Here is a 25,815-nt window from a genome sequence, read left to right on the forward strand (position 1 = left end):
ATCAGTGTCGAAAAGGAAGCGTATCCTGAAAATGAATTTTTACAGGAACTTACTCGAATAGTTGTAAGAGCATCGAGAGAGCGTAGACATTTGCAAGTGTAAATAGTTAAGTAGCAGTAAGGTACATAACGAAACTCCTCGAAACGACAATCTGTTTTGAGCGAGAGTTGTAACTTCTCGCGCGTCGCGAAGCACGGAAGCACGGAGCAAGCTTGGCGACAGATGGCGTTCGCCAAGAATGCTCGGATTTCCACGAGCCGTGATATAATTGGCCGACTCGACGAGGTCAGGCCGCAAATACAAAGCAGCTGCGTTTACACGCTTAAGTTGGAACCAGACGCGGCGCGGCGCGGCGCGGCGCGGCGCGACGGGACGCGACGCGACGCGGCGCGACGCGGTAATGCGGACGTCGTTGCAGTAACTCGTGCCATCGGGCTGTTCTCTCGTTGCTCCATCCTGCCTCCTCTGGTGCTCCTAGCTTTTACGGCTTTTCCGTGATACGAGTCATCCAACCGTGAGTAGGAGTGGAGAAGGTGATTGCGAAGGAATGAAAAAATACTTGGCATTCCAAGACTTTATGAAGTCGTCGAAAGATGGTAAGCCGTCGGCGTAGTGGCGAGAGATCTTCTCAGATGTCGACTATCCTGAAACGGGACTAGCTCAACTGTAGTCGAATCTCTTTCTAATTGATTTCTATTTAGACAGAGTGTAAACCAACTGCACATTCGAGAAGAGACGGTAACATGATCGTTAAGAATAGATCATTTACTTACACGGTTTGAATATAAATGACGTCGGCGATGGTAACAATGCTGTCCGCGTTTCTCATTTTCCTGTAACGTGCCGCATAAGAAAGAAATTGAAAATGAAAAATGAGAGACAGAAGTCGATGATAACGCATCGCGTGGAAAGAGAAACGATGATATCCGAATGAGACAGGAAAGTAGCTCGTTTTCTTTATAAATGGATTAGGTCACTATTGTCCAGGTGCTCGAAGATAATCCTATGCATACCGAGTCGTAATCCAACAGTCACAGCCCGAGAATAAATCCCTCGCCACTCTAAATGCTAATGAGCCTCGCGTGAACGATACTTTTACATTGTTTCCGAGTAAACCGATGAAACAGATAGGAGCCACAACCCATTATGTTCTGTGTACATAATGGGCATATTTCTTTTCGTTACCTCAGTGTTTGTCTCTTAACGAGTTTGATGTCTGAAATGTACCTTCCTTCGTCTGTACAGGTACATATATGTTATGAAACTGAATTGCTTGACGGTAAGAACTGGTAAATCTACGACACTGAATGCGAGAGACAAAAGTATGGAACCAACTCGGTTTGATAAGAATGAATGTTTGGATTGGGCGTTGCGTTTCGTTAACAGCAGCGTGCTCGAGAAAGGCTGCGCATGGGCCAGCGCAGAAAGTGCGCGCGGTCGGGCTGAAATCAATCTGTCTCGGGAAACTGGGTGCAACGTCCTACATCCTACCTATATGTGTAGTCATTACACTTAATGTTTTCGCTGGATTCGCGAAGCGGTTTGCTGAAAAGTTGGACAGGAGCGGCAGGTCTGCAGAGCCGACACGCGATAGCTTAGAAGATTTTTGCACGCGATCATCGGGCCTGTGTTTCTGTTTGAAGATCCACCCAAGCCCGAGGGACTACATGTGCATCACCGCAAACATAACCAGCGGTTGTCATGAAGAAAACCGTGTTACGAAGACTCGTGTAGAAACGTAACGCGAATTAGCCACGTCTACCTCGGGCTGAAATAGCAGGATGAAGCGCAGACTCGTTACCTACCGAGCTTTTTTCTCGGCAAAGCACGACAGCTGCTGCAACGAGTGACAAATTGCCCGAAGGTAGGCTGGCAAATAAATATTGCCAGTTCAAAATCATCCGGCCATCTCTTTTCTTATCTCTCCTATTTATACGTTTGCAAGTTCGCACATACGTAGGAAAGATGAAATACGGAGAAAAGAGGTTAATTTAAAGGCTGTACCCGGTATACGTAGTCCGTCGAGCGAGCGCATGATTTTCTCGCTACCGTAATTAGTCGACAAATCATTTGAAAAGAATCGTGAGAAAGGATCCTCGGAAGTTTCTGAAAAGTAGCACAATTAAGATAATTAATAAAAAGCTAGCTGCGAGTAGGTGTGACGCGTAACGAGCTTTCGTACGGACATTGAATCTTTTTGCAACTTTTAAATGAGAACGTTCCTTGTGACCTACAAAAATGAGTGAAATAATTAAAGTCTAGGAATTACTCAACCAACGTACCGTATTAAAAAGTCGCTTGATAAACGATTCTCTTCCGCGCTACTGCTGCTGTTGTTTCGATTATTAAAAACTTTTCAGGACCGACAAGTTTTCGTCGGGCTGTTTGATAAAGAAACAACCGGAGCATGCAAACGAATTCTTTTACAGTAGCTGATAATGTGATGTGCGTACAGTATAGGTATTTTAAGAAATGAACCAGAGATATATCGCTTTGTAGTTTGCGCCAAACACGAAACAACGTTACCTCGCATTATTCTTGTTACTTGCTATTATAGCTACTACTCCTTAAATTATGTAAAGGAGAGGTGGCGATGTTTACGGGACCCACTAAATTCTGTTGCGCCTTTTCTCCTTTTCCCCTAGACGCACTTTCCTTTGCTTATAGCGCGTATCAAATTATTTAATTCAAACATGTCTACGTATATCAATCTTGAAAAGATTAACTCGTACTTTCTGTTTCAATAATTTATGCTTCAATTACTAACTTGTTATAGAATCGTATGTAGATACCTTATTGTTAAGTCATTTTCACATATGTACATATATCCGCAAAGATACTTCTTTAGAACAATTATTCTTGCAAAATACATATTAACGCAGTAAGTATTTTTATTAAGTATGTAACACACGATTAAACATTGATAGCGAAATCGTCCTAAACAGGGACATTTTTCCGAAACTATTAAATCGCAAATGTGTTTACAACTTGTTAACGAACAATTATAAATGTTAATAATCTGCACGGGTCACTGCGTGAAATCAAGCGTGGAAACAATATGTGTTACAATAATTATTGCGTGAAAATGTTCAATCTCGACCAGCTATTAAGCGTTAAAAGAAAGTATATTAAAAGTTGAAAGAAGAAATAACCAATTGAAGGGTAAATGATAAGCGTTTGGGAAATTAATTATCGTAGGGACATTTAAAAAGATCATAAGGGATAGATTAGGCGCGAAAGTATGGTGAAAATGGTGAAACTGCAGAAACGGTGAGGGGAAATCGTCGGTAGTCTTTGAATTGCTCAAGATTACGTTTTGCAGGCCGCGCAGTTTCTCCGGTTCCGTGGGCTTGATAAATGCTCGAAGGAAAAAACGAAGCCAGGACCTTTAATTTTTCACTGGCGCGGAAAAGAACGAGGTTGCTCTGAATAACGTGGTATATGAGATCCAAGAGTCACACAGCGTCGGCGAGAGGAGAAGAAACAGCCGTGAGATGAGAAAAATTCTTATAAATCCTGCTAACGACCAAGCATCGATTTTATGCTCGTGCTAATACGAAAACGCGATGCCCTTCCTCCCTTCACGGAGAAAAAACCTGAATGATCGTCGATGCTGATTTTTCACAAACTAAAGGACGCCTAGTTCAATTGTTGCCCATTACACGAGAACATCCCTCTTACTTTTCTGTCTTTCCTCGTTATCTTCAATTCTATCTGTTTAAGCGGTCCCTGATCTTTCAACAAGTTACATCAACTTCCAAACTCATCATTATTTTCATTCTTGTTGGATGTATTTTTTCTACAGAATTAATGAAAATGTTTAACGGTGGCATCTCGAAAGCAATGCAATTTTCTTGAGAGATAAACGCAAGGAAGGAACGGTTTCCATAGGATTTCTTGGCACCAAGCAACCAGGCCTCTTCCTCTTTATCTAAAGAGTAAGAAAACAATGGCAACGGACAGAGTGGGAGAATTCGCTATAAAGAGCTGATATTTGAACCTAACTTCTACGTTAGAGCACAAATGTTATTCCGGCAGTCTCGTTAAAAAATGAAGTAGCCTTATTATTATAGACGAAAGCAGGAGAAGACTGGTAAGAGGTAGAGGACTCCTGTAAAAACTGTTGAAAGAACGAAGGTATGCAACGAAGCAACTTAGCTGGGGTTGTTAAAGAATTTGTTTTCGGTCCGGTTTCGGGCAATAGTGTCCAGATCTGTTCGTAAGACGAGTGACGGTGCGCGACGAGGTGAAACGAGAGAAAGAGGGTTCTCAGGGGATCGGGGGAAGAGAGAAGAGAAAAGCATCTTCTGGTGGCTCCGGCCACGAACAATTCGCTTCGTTTAACCGGACTGGCTGCTGGACGATGGCCAAGCGGTATCACACAGACGTTTGCTGCTCTTTTGAACGTCAGTTATGAGTCTTTCAAATTGCATCAAACCTCTACAATAGCTCCTATCCCGAACGTTCTCCCTCTCTTTCCCCCTCTCTTTCCCCCGTTCGTGCTTATCCCTTGCTCTCTTGATTTCTACTCCCCGGCTGAGAAACGAAGACTCGACGTCAGGAAAACCTTTCCTCTCCACTTTCTTGCTCGTGCCACTCTTATTTTCTCCGCCTTCTCTTCCTCGATATCGATACTTTCTTCCGGCACTTTAGTTACCTCAAGGCCATCGAGGGAAGGAATCAACCATGATTCTGGTCTGCCATTTGCCAGACTGCGTCACCCTTCTACGATTTCGAAACGAAAACGATAGCCCTGACGATGAGTAAACTCTGGCCTTTGTTCGGCCAACCGATGGAAGCGTGCAGATAATTGTACACCAGAACGAGTCTCCATGGAGAGAGATTTCCAGGAGGAAGACATTTTTCTTCTAACCATGTTGACTGGAAACTCTGGAAAGTTTTCGAAAAGAAACGCGAAACTTATCTGTAAACTTTATTCCGCTTCTTTTAACAAGGTAATGTCGTTTTTTCACCAACGGAACAACCTTTTAACTGTCTTCCTTCTTTTCAAACTTATCTCACTCGTAAATTTATGCTTATTAATTTTTTCCTTTGTTTTTAAAGTCGTTAACCGAGTCGAGCAAGGTATCTAGATAATATTAAATCGTTTTACGTTTCCCGGCGTTTATTTCTCGCGTGAAGTATCTACGGGGAAATTTTATACGACGACTTCAATTACGTGCAAATAGTTATTCAAACCAGAACAAAAGGTAATCCATTATGTTTCGCTTCTAGCATCTTCCGGAGATAATTCTCGCTCGTTATACAGTCAGCTCGTTTTTCTTCTTCTCGTTTCACGTCGTGGAATAAAGGGGTCGAGCTTCCCTTGATTTTCTAACCCGATGTGGCGATGCACTCGGAGAACAGCAGGAAGTAGTTAGAGCGCTGCGTGATGGCGTATCAGGGCTTCCTCCGCGGAAGCAATTTTCTAAGCCCTCTTCGATTACTTCGACTCGATCAACGAAATTTACTTTCATCTAGAAGAGTAGCACGGAGATAACAATGCCATAGATTCTATCCTTCTTTGGTTGCAAGCTTCAGTATACAGTATTCTTATCAATATTTCTAATAAATAAGTAGGTAGTTGTAACACCGATAAGGACAAACTTTTCATCGCAACACCTGCTCCGGTTTGACACTTTGCGATATACGTCGTCTCGTCGAGGGAAGATAGCTTTCACAAAAAAACCGAGTATTGTTGTGGTGCAGATTTGAATGGAGGATTGCGAAAGAAGTTGCAACGATACTATCGAGAAAATATCGGCTTAAATTTCAACCATTCCGCCTTTTCCTTCATACATTCTGTCTTCTTGTCGATTCTCCTTTTGACTATTCTAGAAAAATTCTCTTCGCTCGTTTTGTTTTTCGCGTGTCCTCGATTGTCGACTGAACACACAACGGTTTTTGTTTGTTGGTTGCACGCGCGACACGCGCGACACGCGTCTGGATATCAGAGAACGTAAATGGGATTGCACTCGAAAATATCGTAAAAGGAAGCGAAAACGCGAACGATCGATCGAGTAACGTTCGTCCCATGTGTATGCGTGTACGTGCGGATGCAGCATAATATCGTTCAAAAGATTCCTTCGTACGGTACATCGTGTTGGTATTCATTGCGATCGACGAAACATTCGAAACAACCGGAAATAATCCGACCGCACTGCTTTTATACTCTGTTCGTGTTACCCAACGAAACTAGAACTTCGCTTTTTGTCAATCCTTCTATGCTTTTGAGAAATATTCAATCGGAACGGGTGATACGATAGTTTGAGAAAATTCATGCTCTACGAAAAGAAAAAGGAAGAAAAAGTGTGAACGCACTTGATTATCCTTAGATGTATGTAGAATATGCATATAGCCTGTTACAGATTCGAACAGATATGGGATTTGAAAAGAACTTGTTCTGGATTTGAGGGAGATGAAAGTGATTGAATCGACTGGAAACACATTGCCAGTTGGAAATTCGCAATACTCGGCGGAAATTCGGAAGATAGTTGATTAACGGGTAGGAGTAGGAGCCTGTACGAGTGGTTACAGCAGATTCCCGGAATACTGACTGTAATCGGACGCAGGTGTACGACAAACGGTTCCTAATCGGGCGTCATTAGTGAAATTATTGGTTCATTAGGGATTCGATGATGCGGTATCTCAGTCTCCCAGCAAGATTGTAGCGAAGCCTAACTTGAAACTAGCCGCATATGAAATTTCTTCTGCTCGAAGGATTCTCGAGTCCATCTGACAGATTTGCGACGTTATTACGAGCGGTAACCGTTCACCCGTATTTGCCGGTGCTCCAGGCCACATTATGTTTGTCGTTGTATCAATATCGTGCTACGATATTCGACCAGCAACTGCTCGTTAGAAGCCAACCTCGATGTCTAGATTATCCTTGCGCTCTGTCACAGGACTGTCTCCGTTCGATCGAAGACGTTGCTCCCTCATCCCCATTCAATCGGCCCAGTAATTAATTATCTATACCGGTTAACGGATAATTCGACTCGAGAGATTGCCTAGAGCTCCTCTTTTGTCAATCGACCTTTGCTTTTCGAATTACTGTGTGGCATAACTATATTGTAAAACGTACAGCTGTTACCTCACCTCTACCATACCTCTATTTTCAACGTGCTGCTAGTGATTCTCAGACGAATAGTTAACGACTTTATTAGTAATAATATTATCATCGGTTTTTCAGGCTCTTCACTTGAACAGAATCTTCCTTGGCTTTCCATAGTAACCTACGCGAATCGAATAGAAATAGAAAGTTGAGAATAAAAAGAAGTGCCGGAAGAATAATTTACTAGTCGAAAACTTTTAAAAGAGTCGACGTATCGATGCGTTGTCGCGCGCTTCATATTTTCCATTTCTCTGTGCCGAAGCAGCGGAACGGAAAGGCTGAAATGGCATCTTTTATTAAAGCCCGAATATGTAAAGGTGCCTCCGTTGTAACAACCCCGAGAAATGGACGCGAACATTTTGCATAACCCGAAGATATGTTTCCCAGTCATGTTTGGTCCATAATTCATGCGGCGAACGATACAGACGCCTGACCGACGTAACTCGAACCTTTCTCACCGATTCTTAACGTGCGTTTACGCCTATACATACAACGACGAACGACTGACAATGAGTTTCTCGAAGGCCTATGAAAACTTGGATAATATTTCAGTTTCATTTACATCAAAATTCAATCATTTACCTCAAAATACATTCGAAATTCGTTTTAGGTATTTTATTAAGATGTTTCAGTACTTCATGAATGCGAAAGTTATTCCACAACAGTTTCCTAGCTATTTAATGTTTCCGATGAAAATTATTTACTTCCTATTTTTTTTCTTTTACGACAATAGTTTATTTAGTGGCAACGATAAATCCACAGGGTGGTGAAGAAGGAAATGAGCGAATTTTCGCTCGGGGAAGCTTTGACCGGATGTCTTTTTACATCTCCACTATCCAAGGTTTTTACCCCTTTCGATAGCAATCATGAAGTGTACATCACAGAAGTCGTAATTGCTTTCCTAAAAATTGCTGGGATACTAGATAGTATCTCCATTAGTTAAGAAAATTAGACTCAAGTCTACCGCTATGTATTTACTAATGTTTAATCTGTTACACAAACTGGCTTATCACTCGACCGGAACTTGGTTTTCTATTATCAGATTAATATAAAACCTTGAACCATAATAAGACGAGCAACCCTCTCCTTTTTAACGACGTTGATTATAAAACGAAGTTTCTCCATTACTTGTCATGCGGCGATACACAAGTTCCGCGAGTTTTACCATAATTTTCAATTACGATCATGGACGTGTAAAGGCTGATCGAAAATCACTTTGAAATTTTCAAGTATCCAAAGGAGTAAGGGATAAATTAGCATTTATCCAGAGGAGCTCAGATTGTTACAACTTCTCAGAAACTATACGCTTCGGAGATCCGAAGTTATATAGTATTTGCCTGAAAGTGCAGACTGCGTGCCGGTAACGAGTTTTTACGATGACTTTTATTAACCCCAACGGACTGGAATCTTTTCTTGAAAACCGCCTTCCTTTCCTTACCTCCATAATGTTTCCTTATCGAGTTATCAACTTGAATTTCGAAGCGCGCAAACATTTACTTTGTTAAACTGATCAACGGAACTAAACGAATTTAAATTTCGTTTGACAAGCGAAACATCTATTCGAATTTAAACGAAAAATAGTATCAGAGATCTGTGTAAGCGCAAGAAAACTAGTAGTGCAAGCGTACGATATCTCTGACCGCTTGAATAAAGATATTCGTACCTTATATCATAATTGTATAATGATATTATCAAATGCGTGTATTTCGAGTTCTTACAAGACTAGATCGTTATAACAGGAGCGTGTTTGATGATAGCGCACGAATCGGTTCCGTTTTAAATTACAATCGGTAAAGTGATCAAAGCTCGACGCCTCGTTTATTTTTCGTCTTTCTTTTCTTTGAATTATTCCCGATAGCATCGTTTTTATGGTCCAGTTGCGAGTTTTAACGATCCGAAGACCGCCAGGAAAAGTTTTCGTTCTTTTCTTACTCAGGAGCGGCCTTTCATCTTCCAGCAAAATCTTCGACACGCGAACACATGCAGGATGGATAACGTAAACTCACGCATTCATTTACCTTTTATACAACTACAAGTATTTACGAACTGGTTTATGCACTTTATTCTATCTTCGAAAAAATATAATGTAGGTAAAAAGAAGAGCGATACTCAATGAAAACGTATCGGAAAGTTGTAAATAAGTGTTGAAAGATGATTGCTGTTATTTCTAACACAGGTAATAGTTAAACTGATATATCACTACTGCACTGATAATAAGAAATATCACTCCATGGATAATACTGGTAGGAGAAAAGTAGATCATTGCTTTCAACCCAAAAAATCCTTGTTCCTCGTTACCTTTTTATCTGTTTTCCGCCTGAGTCCACGTTTCTGCTTTTTGAGCGCGAGACAAATAGCGAGCCGCTGATTTATTACTGAAATCCCAGGGCAGCCGAACGTTCGAGCTCGTATGGGTGCTAAATTAACCATTTCCACGGAGTGCCAGCCAAAAATGGTCGACACTCGATTTGCTCCGCTCGAGAACCGACGCCTCGATCGAACGTACGAATAGCTTGCTCGAATCCTTTTACAAACTCACGTTCTAATACCTAAAACGCGATCTCGGGAGAAAGGTTCTCGCGAAGAGACGTCTGTGAGAGAGTTTTAATATAATCTTCGAAAATTTCACGATGCTATTTTTGGATTACTTTCGCTCATTTAGAGTAGTTTAAAAATGTTTTTCGTGGTTTCGATATTACGTAGAATTTAATTAAGTATAACAATAGGAAATGCAATTGCGAAACAAATTTCGAAACAAAATCATTGAAATCATAGATATTCACGATTTCGTATAGACATGTAATCTCTCTTGAGGAATGTCAAATTTCATTCACTTCTTTTTCGCATTGAGATATGATATATGTATGTACGTACATTCAAATGAATGATATCGGAATAATTGTCAAGTATTCAGATGTTTCATCAAAGGGAGGTGGGAATATTCGTGGAATGATGCAACCGTTTATCGTCTGTTATATCGGCTATATCGATATAACAATAGATTTGTTAAAAGAGGAAAGATGTTATGTATCCTCAAAATGGAAATTACGAACGTCCATTATTTTGTCTTGCTACAACGTTTCACAAAATGAGAAGTGGCAAATTTCACGTTTATCGGACTTGCAATTAGACTTAATTATTGAATTTCAGAACTTTGAAATAATGTTCAACTTTTCCTCGATATTAAATAATTGTACCTCCATAAATTTAAAAGTACTAATGCTCCTACTCACGTTTCATATGCCTCGTATGCAAATACAACATGGCTTCACGACTAATTCCAAAATTAAGTTTCAAGCTAAAACTCTCATTTCATAGAAACAGTAACAGAGAATGCTTAATTAAAAAGAAAAATTATAGAACGTATTTGTTCCCATAGTTTTGAAGAATGAATTTAAGTACGGTGATGTCGGTATGACGAGTTGGAGGAGGCTAAAGTAAGGGAAAAACGATTTTGATCTTGAAGTGGAGCTTCCTTTGCGAGAAGAGTAATACATCAAGTCTGTTCGATTTCTCGACATCGTCGTTTCATGGAATTAGATGAGATCTTCGGATCTGGGGTAAATTCCTCGGAGCCTCTTACCATTTATGTGTGCACGAATGTGTATTGACTCGCGTGTACTGCTACGAATTTCATTGGGAAAACTGTTTTTGCGTTGCCTATCTATTTGGTCTTCTACGTCACAAGTAGTCAGTCTGAAGATTTATCGTTAAAAAAGCTTCGTTCGAGGGAACCGATGCAGACCATACGATGGTCAATCGATAAGAGAAAACTGGTAGTGGCGATGCGCTTGAGATCCACTTTTCAATTTCTTGCTCTCCATTCCACTCACATTAGAAATGTACCATTGCTTTTATCGGAACGACATTGCGAAATTTTAATTATTCATTCTTTTCTTCTGCTTAAATATTCCTCTGGCTATATTTATCAGATGAAAACAGCTATATTTATCATTGAAACATAGTTAAATAGATTGCAATGCAAACTTTTTACGCACTTATCCAGCTTGGTGTTGCTAGTGAACTTTTTTCAGAACGAATACTTACATATTCAACTGAATAGACTGAATTTCAAATGATATTGCATCCCTGAAGAGAGAAAAAGGAGCCAGGCGACATTTAATGACGTTTTTATTCAGACAGCCGAAAATGTACCTCGAAGATGGAGGCGTCAAGCTTGTAGTCCACGGTGGAGATACTCTCGCATTGTATGCAGCTGCACACGGTGCATAGACGGAGCACGTTATAGAATGCATCTAACGGATGCGCGGCTGGATGCATCCGATTTCATCTTCTTCTCGTTTCTACCCGAATAGTCGCTTCTGTAAATTCATGCTCCATTCGTTCCATTTCGTTATCTTTTCAGCTCCTCACTCTTCCATCTGACTTTCTTTGCGCATCTTTCGGAACAGCGAAAGATCACCGTCGCAGCATTGCGAAACAAGTAGTAGGTTTTCATTTTAGTAATGCATATGAAATTCACTGCTCGAGTGAGATTTTCATTTCTCTCTCATTCTTTTTCATAAATTTAGATATCCTATGAGCTCATGTTTTCAAAACATCTCTGGTTCGATGCTCACAATAATGCCTAACACAAGTTTTTCAATTTGGTTTCGCATGGTAGGTCAAAGGGAAAATTTGATAAAAAAAAAAGAGAAAAAAACAAAAAAGAAATCCCAAGAGAACCAAGAAAAGGCAAGTTCTTGTTAGCAAGGTTCAAGTGTAGAAAAGGTTAAACTCTTAATGGATTCTGGTGCCAGCTTCGGAGTAAAAGGGTAAACTTCGATTGCGTAACTTTTAAATAACATCGTTTTACACAGAACGGCGACCATGCTTACGTAAATATGGTACACCGAACTATCGTTTACTTTTTCAACTTTGACTCTTTCTTTCTAGATTCTTTTTTACACATATACAAAATCTAATCTTTTACGGTAAATTATACTCGTGGCATGATAATTACCTTTCCGAGAAAAATGAACACTCCTGAAAGATAACTCTTTAGACTTTAGATATTCTACCCTCTGTCGATGTCTAAGCATCTAATTACTGTTTCTCATTAGTTAAATATAATCAGCTGGTATTCAGCCGAAGTTTTAAATTTGACGCTTTGAAAGATGAAAGTCTTGCTAAAGTTTGGGACTGAATGAAGTTTGACGTCATTATTTAAGGAGAATAGCTTCTTAAGCCTTCAGTAGAAAGATCAAGCCTCGTGACCAGCTGACAACGAGGAATTGCTGAACTAGGAATTCTGTTTGGTCCATTAATCGTTTCTTCGCGCGACTACGACACACCAGTTTCCACCGACAACTTGCGCATGCAACAGACTTCGAACAAACAAAGTCATGTCAGTTTCCATAATAGGGTCGCTGTTAAATTTCGTAGTAATTTACAGGCACTTGCTAGGAAGCCATTAATAATCAGTCTCGTGGCTGGCCGAATACCACAATTTCAGTTTCGGTGTCTGAGGCGTGCCTGTAAATATTTGAGCGCGACGCGACGCGACGCGACGCGACGCGACGCGACGCGACGCGGTAGCGATTGTAGGAGCAGAAATCGAAGCTAGTGAGTTTAAGCTTTCTGCAGCCAGCACTCAGTTTCCCAAGCCAACACACGAAAATACGTCTAAATCTTTAACGCACGCGTCGACTCCGGAAATCGACTCGTTCTGCTATTAAGACCCTGCTTTGTGCAGCACAACTTCCTACTTCTGCTACAGTATAATGATGTACGGTTCGTTCGTACATTACGTATTTAAGCTACTGAACACCGCTGCTTCAAACACGAACCACTTTAACTAAGTCGTTTCAACTCGCCAAAATAATTCAATAAACTATTCCGCCTGTGATAGGTTTGTTTCTCTATGGCGTTCTAGCAGTTAAACAAAAGTACATATTCCTTTCACTTTGATCATCCGCAAAGGATACAGGTATTACTTTGTAATAACAAATTCTTAACAAAAATGCAAGCAGTCTCTCATGTTTTAAACGTTCAAATTTTCGTTTATAGTTGTCTACCAAAGGAAACGCTTGAATAGATGGTTATGTTGCCAGATTTCAGCGAGAGAAATAGAAGACGAAGAGGGGGGGAGAGAGAGAGAGAGAGAGAAATGACAATGCTGTGAAATATTGAAAGATGTTGAGGAAGCAGAACAGGCTACTGTAGTCTAGTAGAAGATGATTCAGTTAATTATGTCGAAACTATTGCTGGGTCTCTTAAAATGACTTGGTACGACCGGCAGATATTTGACAGTCCGCATAGAAAAGACAACATCCTTTGGGTCTTGACACAGTTCTTCGCGACACTGCTCTTTTACAGAGAGAATATCGGAATGGCCGCAGATTTCAGCTGTCCCTAGGCTAACAGTGAAGCCCGTCTTTTCTATGGAAATATCAAGCCATCTTGTTTTCGCGAAGACAAAATATCCTCGGAAAAGGATCGCGCGCACGGAGTCACTTTCCCTCGTGTGCGACGATAGAAAAACAGAGTCCATCTCGAATCATATTCTCATATTTCCAGGGAATAGTATATTTCGGAGTGTTCTTTTTCTTTAAACTTGTGCTTTAAAAGTAAATGATTACACATGCCACATAGGTACTTACATATTTAATTACGGATATAATGAGTGTTGTTCTAACAATATCCTTTAAACGTAATTGGAGTATAGTATATACCGATATGCATATCAAAATGTTTCATTGCATCCTAACGATATTCTAAAGGGAATACAAAATTGAAACTTGATTACCATATTTCGTGTTACAATAATGATAATCCCCTTTACACAGGCAGTTCCTAAATATGGAAATAGATTAAACTAGAAACACAAGTTTTAATAGCGATATCGAGAGTCATTGGACGTACAACTTCCCTACCTAATTTCATCTCTAAAAGAAAAACAATCATAAAGTGTATCAACGATTTTCAATGCAAGTATCTTCATTGAAATTGCAAAGTGGTTCTGAAAAACGTAGCGAACTAAGGATTGACAGGAGAATAATAGAAATATTTGTCCATGTCGTAGGAAAAATATCCAGTTATATTTAGGAAGAGAATGTTATGGCTAATGAATTACAGCGTAAACCGTATTACACAGGCTGTTTAACTTCAGCCAGTTATAAATGAAGCAACTTCTCAGCAAGTTAGTTTGGGGAGAGAAGCAGATTCTCAGCACTGCTGGAATAACTTCTTCTAAACGCCACTTTCAAAAGCAAACGAACAGTGAAAGATGAACCGTCCGTTAATTCTGATAGTGAGCAGATTTCAAGCGCGCCGACGACAGTGAAAATAACTCCTCGCTGCACTTTTGCGATATTAATGATTCGTTAAGAAAATTCTGTTTCTTTTACATTTCTTCGTTCATGCCTTCTAACTACCAAATTGCAGCAACAATATGATTAAAACATCTCTATTTACAAAAGTATTTACTGATGTGCTCATATTGAAAGTTGACGAGGTACACAGTTATGCTGTGCAATTTTCATTTGAATATTTCATAAATATGAGTTTATTCAAAGTGTAGTAGCCAAATTAAAATGCACAGCGGTTCGTTAACATCTAGTTAGCAAGGGTAAACGCTGAAAAACAGCACTCTGGTTAAATTATATCAGATCTTCCTTCTGGTTATAAAATTTGTTGCACATGAAAAATAAAAGGAAACGCAGGAGAAATAATAGTTATGCTTGTGCTGATTTTGCAAATTGAAAGATGAGAATGAAATTCATTGATATATTTCCCTTGGTTTTTCAGAGTTCAGAAAACAGTGTAGGGTTGTAGAAGAGACAGTAATTAGAAGATTAAATTGACTTATACGTAGATAGAAAATGAAGTTTCAAGCGTTTCCCGATTCATTGGAGCATACCGGTAGAGAAATGGAGCACCAAGATTTACAGTCGTACTACTTTCAGAGTTTCAATTATTGACGTACTGAACGAAAATTGATGAGCAGATTAGTAAATTACCTTTTGATTTAAAGTACCTATATTTAAGTTACTTTTCTGATTTTCCTAATTATTAACTTTCATTCTGAAAAAGAGGAACAACTTGTTCAAGAAGTCTTCTCAACCGATTTTCATACTTTTATTAGGATAATAAATCTGTTCAGAAGGGGAAGCATGTGAGAATAAAGGAAAGAAAATGGGAAAGAAGACAGAATCGATGTGTGGAGGAAATGGAGGGAGGGGAGACGGAATACTAAAGAATTAAGTGACTCAATTCTGAGCATCGTTTCGCGTCAGGGAGGCGTATCGTTTCCTTTCTGCTTTCTTCATCCCGCTGAATTATTAAGCGACTTTTTAACGAGGTGCATTCGCTGCTCGGGATATTAGCGTATCAAAATTCACGACACGCCGCGCAGTCGTCCGAGGCCGTATCTCGAACGCAAATCCTACAGAATGAAACGATCCCGTTAAAAAACGATCGTGGTGGCAGAAAATAATGCTCGGTTAGAATGAAGAGGGACGGGCAGCAACCAGAACCGCGGAGAATATCCTTCTCGACGAAACGTTCATGGACTTGGTGAACACTGAAACGAGATTAAAATTGTCTGGACATTATTCGAAGACTCTTTTCAAAGCTAAAAACTATGGGTAGTATTACAAGATCGAAATTGAGAAAACATAACTTCCAAAAAGGAGAAATGTAGATCCACGAAGTAGTCCTTAAATAAAATTCAAAATCTTTCGAACAATTCGGAGAACATTATTGGCATTTCTTAATTGATATGGAATAATGAAAGAATCCATTAAAGTTGTATGTATTAATAAGAAAATGTGCAGATTTGGTGAATAAACGGTTCTAATTATCGCCTGGAAATAGTGCAGGAATCGTGAAATAAAAGGGATCTGTTAAAATGCGATTACATGAAAAAAAAAAAAAGAAAAATGAGGAATGGGTGTCGCGAGGAAGCGGGGATAGACAGGAATGGACGCGGCTAAAATACCTTCCCTCGATGAAGCGTTAATAGCAGCATTGATACTAAGGCACGAATTAAACGACGCTGCCTGTTTCATCTCCGAGCGGAAATTAATTTCGCTCATCTCGCTACCTGCTGGACCGACTACAGATTGAGCGCATTTTAACGAGAACGCCACGTCTCGTTTTACGTTCCTTCTCGACAGATTAACGGGTAACGAAGCACGCCTATTCTTCTCCTATTTGGTTTTGCATTTTAAGTATGGCTAACAGTCACGTACGGCCCTTCACTCTCTCGCTCTTTCCCTTTCCTTCTATGACGATACAACGACTCACAGATGAGATGTCGATGAAAATTCCACAAAACAGTAAGGAAGTAATCTCTACGTCTAAGGAATTATTGGCTTTGCTATTTTCATATTAAAGATCAACATTTTATATTGGCATGTATTTGTTTGATATCTATCGGTGAAAAGTACCTAATTAATGCTAAAATTTCATAATGGAAACAGTAATGGCTCTGGCTACGTTATAAGCGCGAGCGTCAAAGTGTCAATCGATCGCGTCGACTAACGAAGGGTAATTAAAATATAATTAAGATAGCAGTTAATGATCTTGTTAAAGTGTGAATAATGACGCGATGAATAATCGTAGATGAGCAATTCCAGCTGAATTTTGGACAATTTTATAGCTCTTGTCTTCTGCTTCTGATTAGTGCAAGTACCTCACCGACGACACTCTAGGTAACATATTATTTCAAATTACTGCTACTTCGAAATTGATCTATTCGACGTGCAAACGATAGAGGAAATTCATGAATTATTTAATATTATTGTTACGAACCAAGCCCAATTTGAAGATCGATACTAGTGGCTGGTGAATGAAACGTTGGTTATCTTAGAGTACTAGAGAATTGGAAAGAGGAAATACATACCTTTATGTATGGCATACGACTATTTCAGCCAATGTGTCCTAATTATGGAAACGTATTTGGGAACATGTGTAACGTTACGAGCGGTGTTAGAGAAGAGGTGGTAACAATTCATAAAGTATAAGGACATCTTTTACGAAATATATCTCCTAAGATGAAGCATAAAGATAAGACGACGACTGTAACTACCCAGCAGGAGTCAGGAAAGTTTCGCTGTATAATGCAACGTACCGCGTGGATCTTATTTTACGACGGGAACTTACGGGACGCGATATGTTGGAAAATAATTCTTATCAAAATAATAAATGCATTAGTGTGTATCTTGCTATGAGGTGAACTGAACCCCCTTATGTCGCATACTGTTTTCATCAAACGTTACACCGGAAGTTGGACTTGCCTGCTTTATTCCAGCCACAGATTTTCGAGACAATGACTATTTTTTAAATGGCAGATTCATCCTCCAGCACACACGGCTATCAGAAAAACGGCCCTGAACAAATGAAGTTTCCACTCGTTAGCACTAGAAGGTCATCAAATGGGGGTAGAGGAATCCAGTTGTTATTCGTTCAGTTGCAAACTTCTGAAATACAGATTTGTAACACGAGAATCGCACCCGTATCAGTTGCATGCTGGTTACATGTAGGGTTTCTTGTTTCCTAATGAGAACCTAACAGTGACAGGAATAACACGACACTTCCAAGAGGAAAGTAACAGTTAACTCGCTGGAAGGTTAAATATTCCGCGACAAAAGCTATGAGCACAAAACAACATTTGTACGTCGTTCGCTTTCGAATAACAGTTTACTTAGCTTTTACTTTATTTTCTCAGCACGGCACATCGATTTCCGGTGTAACATAGGAGTTCGCGCACTGCGTAGAAAGCTACCGTCCTAGTGGTAAAATATGAGGAAACAGGGTAGGATAGGTCTCGAGATCCCGATGAAATTTGAAGGGGAAATCTGAGGTGGCAGTCGATATCGGGGGTGGCTTTCGAGGCGAAGGATAGGTTGGTGATGGAGCGGGTTACTTGATAATTCAAACGTTATCAGAAGAAGACACGCGCAGTGGTCGCGTCGCGCCAGTTGCGAGGAACGTGTTCCCTACTATACGAAAAGACGGCTTTTTCACAGCTAGAGCATCGCATAAATGATACATAAACATTAGCCTGGCAGTGTGTACAGAAGCGCGGGAAGCGCGATGCCAGCCGCTGTTTTACGTAACGAGATGCGAGACGAACTTAAGCAAACACATATAGAAATTGAAGCTTTCTTTCGCATACCTCATGCTTCCCTTCCTGTTCTCTAATTAACATCAACTAACGAGTCACAGTTCTTCTTCTCAGATTCAAGTAAATAACTGGCAAATGAATCGTTTAAATCAACCCCTCAGTCACCGAATTACTTCGACAAACCATCTTCCTCGAGCATGAAATATCATGAAATATCATGAAAAAATCACTTTCGATACACATATTACAGGCATGTATATGTCCCATAAGAGAGCGCAAAGAATTCCCTCCCTTACATCTTGATTTCAGAAATGTGTTTTTCCGCGTTAATGCACATACAAAGATGCACCTACTCTTGGGCAGCGTCGTTCTCATACTCGTCACCACTTCGTCGCTATATGGAAAAAACGAAAAGCGGCTAGCATGCATAAAGGATGCATTGACGTCTAGGTAGTTGTGTGGTTGTTTTTTGTTGCCGCTTCAGCACTCGTAGTGCAGCTATAGATTCTCACGAAAAGAACCACAACCCAACGTGTTATCTCGAAATAAAGAAAAAAAAGGAAAATTTCACTTGAATGCTTGTAGCTACGAAATTGTTTGCTGGAATGCGTCGCGATAAAATGCAATGCTTTTCCCAACTGTATTATGACGTCATTTCTAGCTTTTGCGACTAAAGTTTCTTGATCATTCGATACGCTGGCAGTTTCTGAAAAAGGATATGAATAGGCAAGCGTGGGTCACATTTCGATAAAAAGGGTCTAATGTGAAAACTTGTCGTACTTCGTAAGTATTTAGAACAGCCGATATAAGTAGATTAAATTACACGTAGAAAATCAAGTAACTGAAACGAAAGAGTGAAAGATATTTAAATATGTACGTCTTGTGTTAAGCAGAAGAACGTGTTGCTTAGCAAAACAGATTGTACTTATACGAAGCAACGCTTTCCGGCTTCTCGCCGACCCGTAAGGATAATGCGGCAGACGATAACAATAATTATTCGCCTCGTGGTGCTCGTAATTGCCGAGTGTAACTCATAATTCCATGATGTCTGCCGCATGTACGAAGTTTGTTGCTGCTACGGAAACTTACTCTGTACCACGGTTATTTCTTTAACTTTCCTTTTTCACTCCCAAGATGCTACGAATAAATGAACTTCTATCGAACGATACCTTCGCTTCTCCAATTTTCTTCGCATTTTCATCCTCGCTCTTCTGATAGGCCTTGCTCTCTATTTAGTTAGTATATCAACAAAACTCCATACTACCTTTATCCATGTCTCGTTTGGCTGGTTGCCGCTAGCGTTTCACGCGATAACACTGAGATTATTGCTCAGACGGTAAGAAGAACTTCCATTCGACCTTGCTTTATAGTTACGGGTAACGAAGAAAGTTGGTCAACACTGAACGTTTACGAGATGCTCTGTCGATGAAGATAAAGCGAAGCGTTGGAATTGTTGCGATATTGTCGAAATTTTGACTAGACACTAGATTACTCTTCATTAGTTTATCACGAACAAGTGCAATTGAAAGGATCGATCGATAACTAAGTTGTATAATTCGAGAGAGCATTTCAAATGTTTGTAGTTAATTGGCTCTTATGTGAAGCATGCACTGTCGAAAGATACTATCCCATTTGCCAAGTTATTAACTATGCCGTGGAATCGAAGTTTATTTAATTGTATCAATTATGCAAGAAACGTTCTCTGTCTTGCTGTCGGTGCCCGAGAAAGATCATCGTAGTTGAATCTAGGATTATCCGAAATCTGAGCAGCATACGTACAACTACTTCGTAAGTTTCGTCGAAGTCGGGTTCTGTTTATTCACCTAAGATCGTCTGCCTAACCTGGAGGATACCAGAATTTCGAGTCTTCCCGGAAGAAAGTTTAGCTCACGGACTATGTTATTACACCCTAACTCCTGAACACCGAACCGACTTCAATTCAAGTATAAACGTTTATTTTGAGAAGAAACAATTCTATTCCAGGAATTGACCGAAACAAAAGGAATGATAATTTCAACTGAAAATTTGAAATTTCAAAGTGAAAAAATGAAAATTTTCGATCGAAAGTTTGCAAATAACTCGCATTTGAAGAAGTAACTGTTCATTCTCGGTTGGCCGTTGCCTGTGCTGAATAGAGGTTTCATCTTTGTCCTCTCTAAAGAACAAAAAAAGGAATCGACGCGTTACTATAACCCTGGGTGAAACTTGTTATTATTAACTGCTACTTCTTTAATCAATCTTTTCGTATCTGAACGTAAAGGACTTACGTGAAGGGCGGTGAATTTGACTCGATGCAAAGGAGGAAAGGGCCAGAGAGATAATTGATACGACACTCGTATCGAGTTGGCGAAAATTCAAAAGGTTGAAGGAAGGAGAAGCGAGACGATGCGACGCGACGCGACGCAACGCGCGACGTCTTGGCCATCGAGCCTATCGACATAAAGGAGGATTTTCAATTAAGGCATAGCGGTTTCCGAGCGACTCGAGAGAGCGAACAGTGCGGTGTTTCCGTTGAGAGAGTAAAGGAGAGAGCGGTAAAAAGCTTAGCTTAACGCGGCGAGGGTGTAGATTAACTGACGCGTCCGTGGCTCGCACGCGGCTTGCTCGGGAATGGGAAAAGCTGCTTAGCCGTTGGAGAAGTCTGCAGCCTACACCCTCCTCTTTTGATTCGCGCAACTTTGCCCGAGGGTCTTGCACAATGCCAACTATAACTTATGCGCCATCCTCTCTCCCTTTCTCCACCTTCTCGTTTCCCTCCTTCAGTCGAGAGTAGTGGCTGCATTACTTTTTCATCCGTCTCAACCCTCTCGCGGTTTACCTTTGCATACATATACACTCGCGTGCCTTCACTGCGACGCCGCGCCGCGACGCGCCGCGACGCACCGTGTCTATTCGCTTTCCCTCCGCCAGAAGTACAGACTTTTTCAATGACATCGTTTCCTAAGCTGTCTCAACAGGAATGCACCTTGAAAATCTGTTTCACCCGTCGGCCGAGATGCACGGCGATGGCATTCAGTCGACATCTTCGTCAAATTTTCCATTTCTTATGATACCAGTTTCTTCAAATTGTGCTCGTCAATTTTCTTCCTATTAAAGGTAGAACAAAGAGTTACAGTTCACTGTTCCAGTGACAATATGCCTGTATGTGCATCCCGATTAAAAACTTTCAGGTATTCCGCAGAGGCGTGCGGTTGCAAACGCACCGCGTTTTCCGTACCAGTTCTTCCATTCGTATTCATACACGCTTTTTACCCGCTTTGTCTTTCTTTCCTCCTACATGGCGGGATCATGTTCCATTTTCTTGCTTCTTCCCTTTTTCCACTGAATTTCTTCATTATGTCCATCTTCCAACTTCTCTCATTTTTCTATAGAGCGAGTAGAGAAACCTACGTAATTTGTGACGTGTAATCAAATTTTTCACACAACTTTTACACCGAATATCGACAAATATTTTATTTTTTTATTTCAGCTATGAGTTAAATAGAGCTAAAGTCTTAAAAAACGTGAAAAAAGAGTTTGAAATAATGTTTACAAAAGAAAAAGAAAATGATGGGACGAATTTAACCGCCTGTTTGAAAAAAATAAATTATTTTAGTAACTGTGACTTCATATCGAGGAAATGATAGCTAGCTGTTTGGCTAACACGGTGAAATACATATTCTGGAGTACTCAAGCATTTATATCGTTTCATTTCCAGCAGCTAATACAGTATATCTGTTCCACCATCCTTTACAGTCAAAAACATAATTATATGAAAGAGTAAAACAGAGTTTTTTGCAAAAAAATTTCTATGCTGAAAACAGTAACAACGTTAACAGAGCTTTTTCAAGTCGGCGAACTGGTTTCCTTATTTTCGGTAAGATCTGCGTGTACTTGATCCGGCAGATCGACAAAATTCTGCTGTTAATTTGAATCTGGAACATGTTCGTAAGGAAACTTGCGATGAAATCGTGCTATCAGATAGCTCCGTTTTTGTTTCCTTTCTTGACGTCTCGCAAAACGAGAGGACTCAGTGGCAATTCAGCTCGGAATGAACAGATTTGTAGGAGAATATAAAAGAAATGGGAAGCCTTTTCCGCACAGTAATTTTGCTTTACGTATCGCACAAGCGATCCTTTGATACTCGCATTATGTAGGTTAAAAGTAGCACAAGTCGATTAAATGGCAATCCTTTTGGTAAACTGGTAAAAAAGTTAAGGAATGAAACTTTAGTGTATCAGTTTTGAATTGTTCGGAAGGTCGTTATTTAGATGAAAGGAGTTTTATGTTGTAGTACGAATCATGGAATACTTGGTGTACTCCTCGAATACTCTGTGAATTTATTGCCGACGCGACGCAACCGTTCCACCAATTCGTTTCGGTTCCGTTTCCTTACGTGCTTCCAGCGTAGCGATTACCGAATGCAGTGTTACACCGAATTGGCTGGCTGCTCCGTTGTAATTGAGAGATTAATCGTGTCAGTGACTATTCTATTTTCCCGAAGACACCATGGCAGAAGCGGCAGAGGAGAAGAAACAAAGTGGTCTAGCGTGTTAGGGACCTACGCGGAATAAAGATCGCTGGTAACAGAAACACGCAGCTTTTCTCTCCTCTAATTGGTAGGGGCATGCTCGAAACGAGTCTACATTGTTTGAAAGATACCGAAACGAGGCTACCAATGGAAAAGAGTCGTCAGTGAAGCTACGACAAAAAGACTAGGTTCTTATTCCTTAGGTCGTGTCGACTCTTGGCAAATCTTCTGGTCTACAGGACTTCTCCATTGTACCTCTTAAAGTCATGGGAATAACAGCCCTACCGGTGTATCCGGTGACTGTTCGAAGAATGGCTTTCATGGCAACAGCGTGTAAGCTAAAAAGGTAACGAGCATGGTACCATGATGGACGCATTGCGCGTCGTCTCTGCGGGACTACTGAAACAATTCTGTGAAGAAACGTTTTCTACAGTTGTTGTACAGAGACGATGAACGTGGTGCACTTAAAGCTCGAAAACAGCGAAATGCTTCACTTCTTCTTTAGTACTTAAAGTTCACATTACGAGAGTTACAATTGACCGATATGAAAATGTCTCGTGTTTCGGACGAATACCAGCTATCATCAAAGGGAACTTCACACAAATATCATAAGGTTGCAAAAAGTATGGTTCAGAATAAATCTATGTCCATCGCTTATGTATTTTATTGCTTCGGTTCACGCAAAAATCATTTTAAGGCAACGTATCAATTTTCGAGAAAATGAAATTGGCGTTGAGTCCATTAATTCTTAATTATTTTCACTTGAACACTCGATGTATGTGTACATCCAGGTTTAATGAAGACTGTTTCACACGCAATTGAAACTATTTCTGAAGAATTGAAGAGTAAATGACATTTTCATGCACTGTATTTCTTTATGCGTGTGTGTTATATTTCAATTTTAAATTTTGCTAAAATTTTAAGGAGCTATCCTACTGTGACACTCTGAAAGGAAGACAATCCTTAGAAGTTTGCTGTTGCAAAGACTATAGAACATATCATTTTGAAACTTAATGGAATCATTTATTAGCATCTTAAGAGTATTTTACAATTTTTTTAAGGAACTTTTTTCTGATGTCATATAGGGACGACTTTGAACTTCTCATACATATATCCACCTTTTTCACTTGAAAAAATTTTGAAATAATTTTAAGATGGTAATAAATAATCCTATTAAGATTCAAATTGATGTACTGTATAGTCTCCAAAAAAAATTCCTGAAGACCATCTTGCTTTCGGGCCGTTACAGTAAAATAGCCTCTTAAAATAAAAACTATAGTGTATTAATATTTGCATTAAATGTAAAAGTTCCAAGTGAATGCATAGAAATCTGAAAACAGTTAGAGAATGTAAATAAAATACCAAGCTTATAAAATTGAAATAGGAGTATAATTAAAAGGGGATTTAATCATCCAGTGATTGTGTCCATTGTCTCGCATCAACTGCGAAAGTGAAGTTTCAATTGTCAGACAATTGACAATGAATGAGACATGAATACTGAATACTGAATGTTCACTCGCACTTGTATCGACAGAAAGGTTAAAGAAAACACTCAACTCTTCTATAGGTTTATGGCCAGCAAAGGATCCCTTGAACTGCCCGTTTTCTAAGCTTCCGTTACTCATTAAGCCTTGGAAGCAGCTATGGTAGTTGAGTCTCTTGCACGATCTTAGTACTGGTGGATCATCTCGGATCATGAGGATCGTCAGTTCCTGTATCGGATAGCACGGTTCCGAAGAAAACTATGGAAAGGCGGACTAACTCCCGGGAAAGTGTATCACCTACCAGACACGAGGACAACAAATTCTATTTAAACCAACGACTTAACTTCGTGAAAGGATCAATTTCTACCGTCTATACGCTATCGTACGATATGGCACGAGGAAGCATAACGCAATTCATATTTTTCGATTTTTTCATGCGTGATATAAAGACGATAACACAGAGCAAAGTTCATTCTCTGAAAAGTGGAAGAATTTTCTGTGTGAAGTTGCCTGCGGAAAAGTCGTTCGTATGGAAGTTCACTCGTCAGAGGAAATATCTCGAATGAAAAGACACTTTTAAAGGTAGAACTCCGTTCGTAAAGATTTCGAGTTACGATCATTTTTCTCCTCGATCCCTGACCGATGGATGAAAGTCGCGGGGCCAAAAATAAGGTCGGCGGAAGGTAGAAAATGGTTTTTCATCGAATCTTCGAGGTCACGCGTTATTCCAGTGATAGAAACTAATCAACGGGGTGAGGGAGCGTGAACTTGAAGAAACCGATATGATTCACACTCGCGAAAATATCCTTCTGGAAATAAAAGGAGTCGACTGGATTTCGAGAGGCTAGATTTGATGTATTTTTGCCGAGACATTGTATTTCGTCGTAACCAATCGGTGTAAGCCACATTTTCTGCAGAAGCCATTCATATACACGTAAGTACCTGTACTTATATATTGTATATATATAATATACCTCATTCATTCGCGTTGTAATGCAACTGAATGCGTACTTTTGCCCATGTCTCTTTCAACCTGTCCTTTCTACCTTATGATCCTTCGCTTTCCACTCCATTCTTTTCGCCATTTCTTTTATTCCCTTTCATTCCTTAGTCTCCATTTTCGTCCGACACGCCGCGCCGTTTCTATTTCTCTGGTGCACAGGCAGCCAGCCAACGGACTCGTGGAACTCCGTTCCGCGGAACAGACGTTCCCCAATTATTATTACGAAGGCACAGTTCCAGCCACCACGTCCAATTATATCTTGCGGAACTAATCTGTAAGTTTCTTTGTTAAATTTCACGTTCGCAACTAGTAACAGGATTTTAGAAGCATATTTTCCCGCACCTCTCGTATCTACGGTCACGCGAACCAAGCTCCTCAGATAAAAGAGGAAGCCGAAGATAGCGCAAGTTATTGCTTCGTCACTGCGTTGATAGAAATATTAAGACCTGCCGTTTCCTACGATTAATATGTAGTAACCATTCTGTAATCGTAGATAGAGTTTAGGTACATATCTTGCAAGAGTTTCACACTACAATATAATATGAAACTATTGTATAATATGAAAGAAATTTGCTATAATACGTGATGTGAGCTGCGACGTAACAGTAACGTGTTCGCACCCTAAAATACTTC

At 40.0% G+C, this 25,815-nt stretch overlaps 2 protein-coding genes across 4 annotated transcripts in view; both read left to right on the forward strand.

The window, feature by feature from the left end:
- The first annotated feature begins 414 nt into the window (after positions 1–414).
- On the forward strand, positions 415–24,789 carry LOC143188603 (uncharacterized). Its single transcript, XM_076392927.1, has 2 exons — positions 415–514; positions 24,263–24,789. Exon 2 carries the CDS (start codon positions 24,440–24,442, stop codon positions 24,743–24,745), a length of 306 nt encoding a protein of 101 aa, XP_076249042.1. The 5' UTR covers positions 415–514; positions 24,263–24,439; the 3' UTR covers positions 24,746–24,789.
- LOC143188601 (zwei Ig domain protein zig-8-like) overlaps positions 470–25,815 on the forward strand; it is a 126,370-nt gene continuing 101,024 nt past the window's right edge. The window contains exon 1 of one of the 3 annotated variants that reach the window (XM_076392925.1): positions 470–596. In XM_076392925.1, coding sequence (XP_076249040.1) covers positions 548–596 — 49 coding nt within the window. In that variant the 5' untranslated portion in view covers positions 470–547. Of the gene's footprint in view, positions 597–24,976; positions 25,114–25,815 lie in introns of those variants that run through there. The other 2 variants (XM_076392923.1, XM_076392924.1) reach the window with 2 other exon arrangements.

Source organism: Calliopsis andreniformis, chromosome 3 (assembly GCF_051401765.1).
Source record: "Calliopsis andreniformis isolate RMS-2024a chromosome 3, iyCalAndr_principal, whole genome shotgun sequence".
In the NCBI taxonomy this organism is placed as follows: domain Eukaryota; kingdom Metazoa; phylum Arthropoda; class Insecta; order Hymenoptera; family Andrenidae; genus Calliopsis; species Calliopsis andreniformis.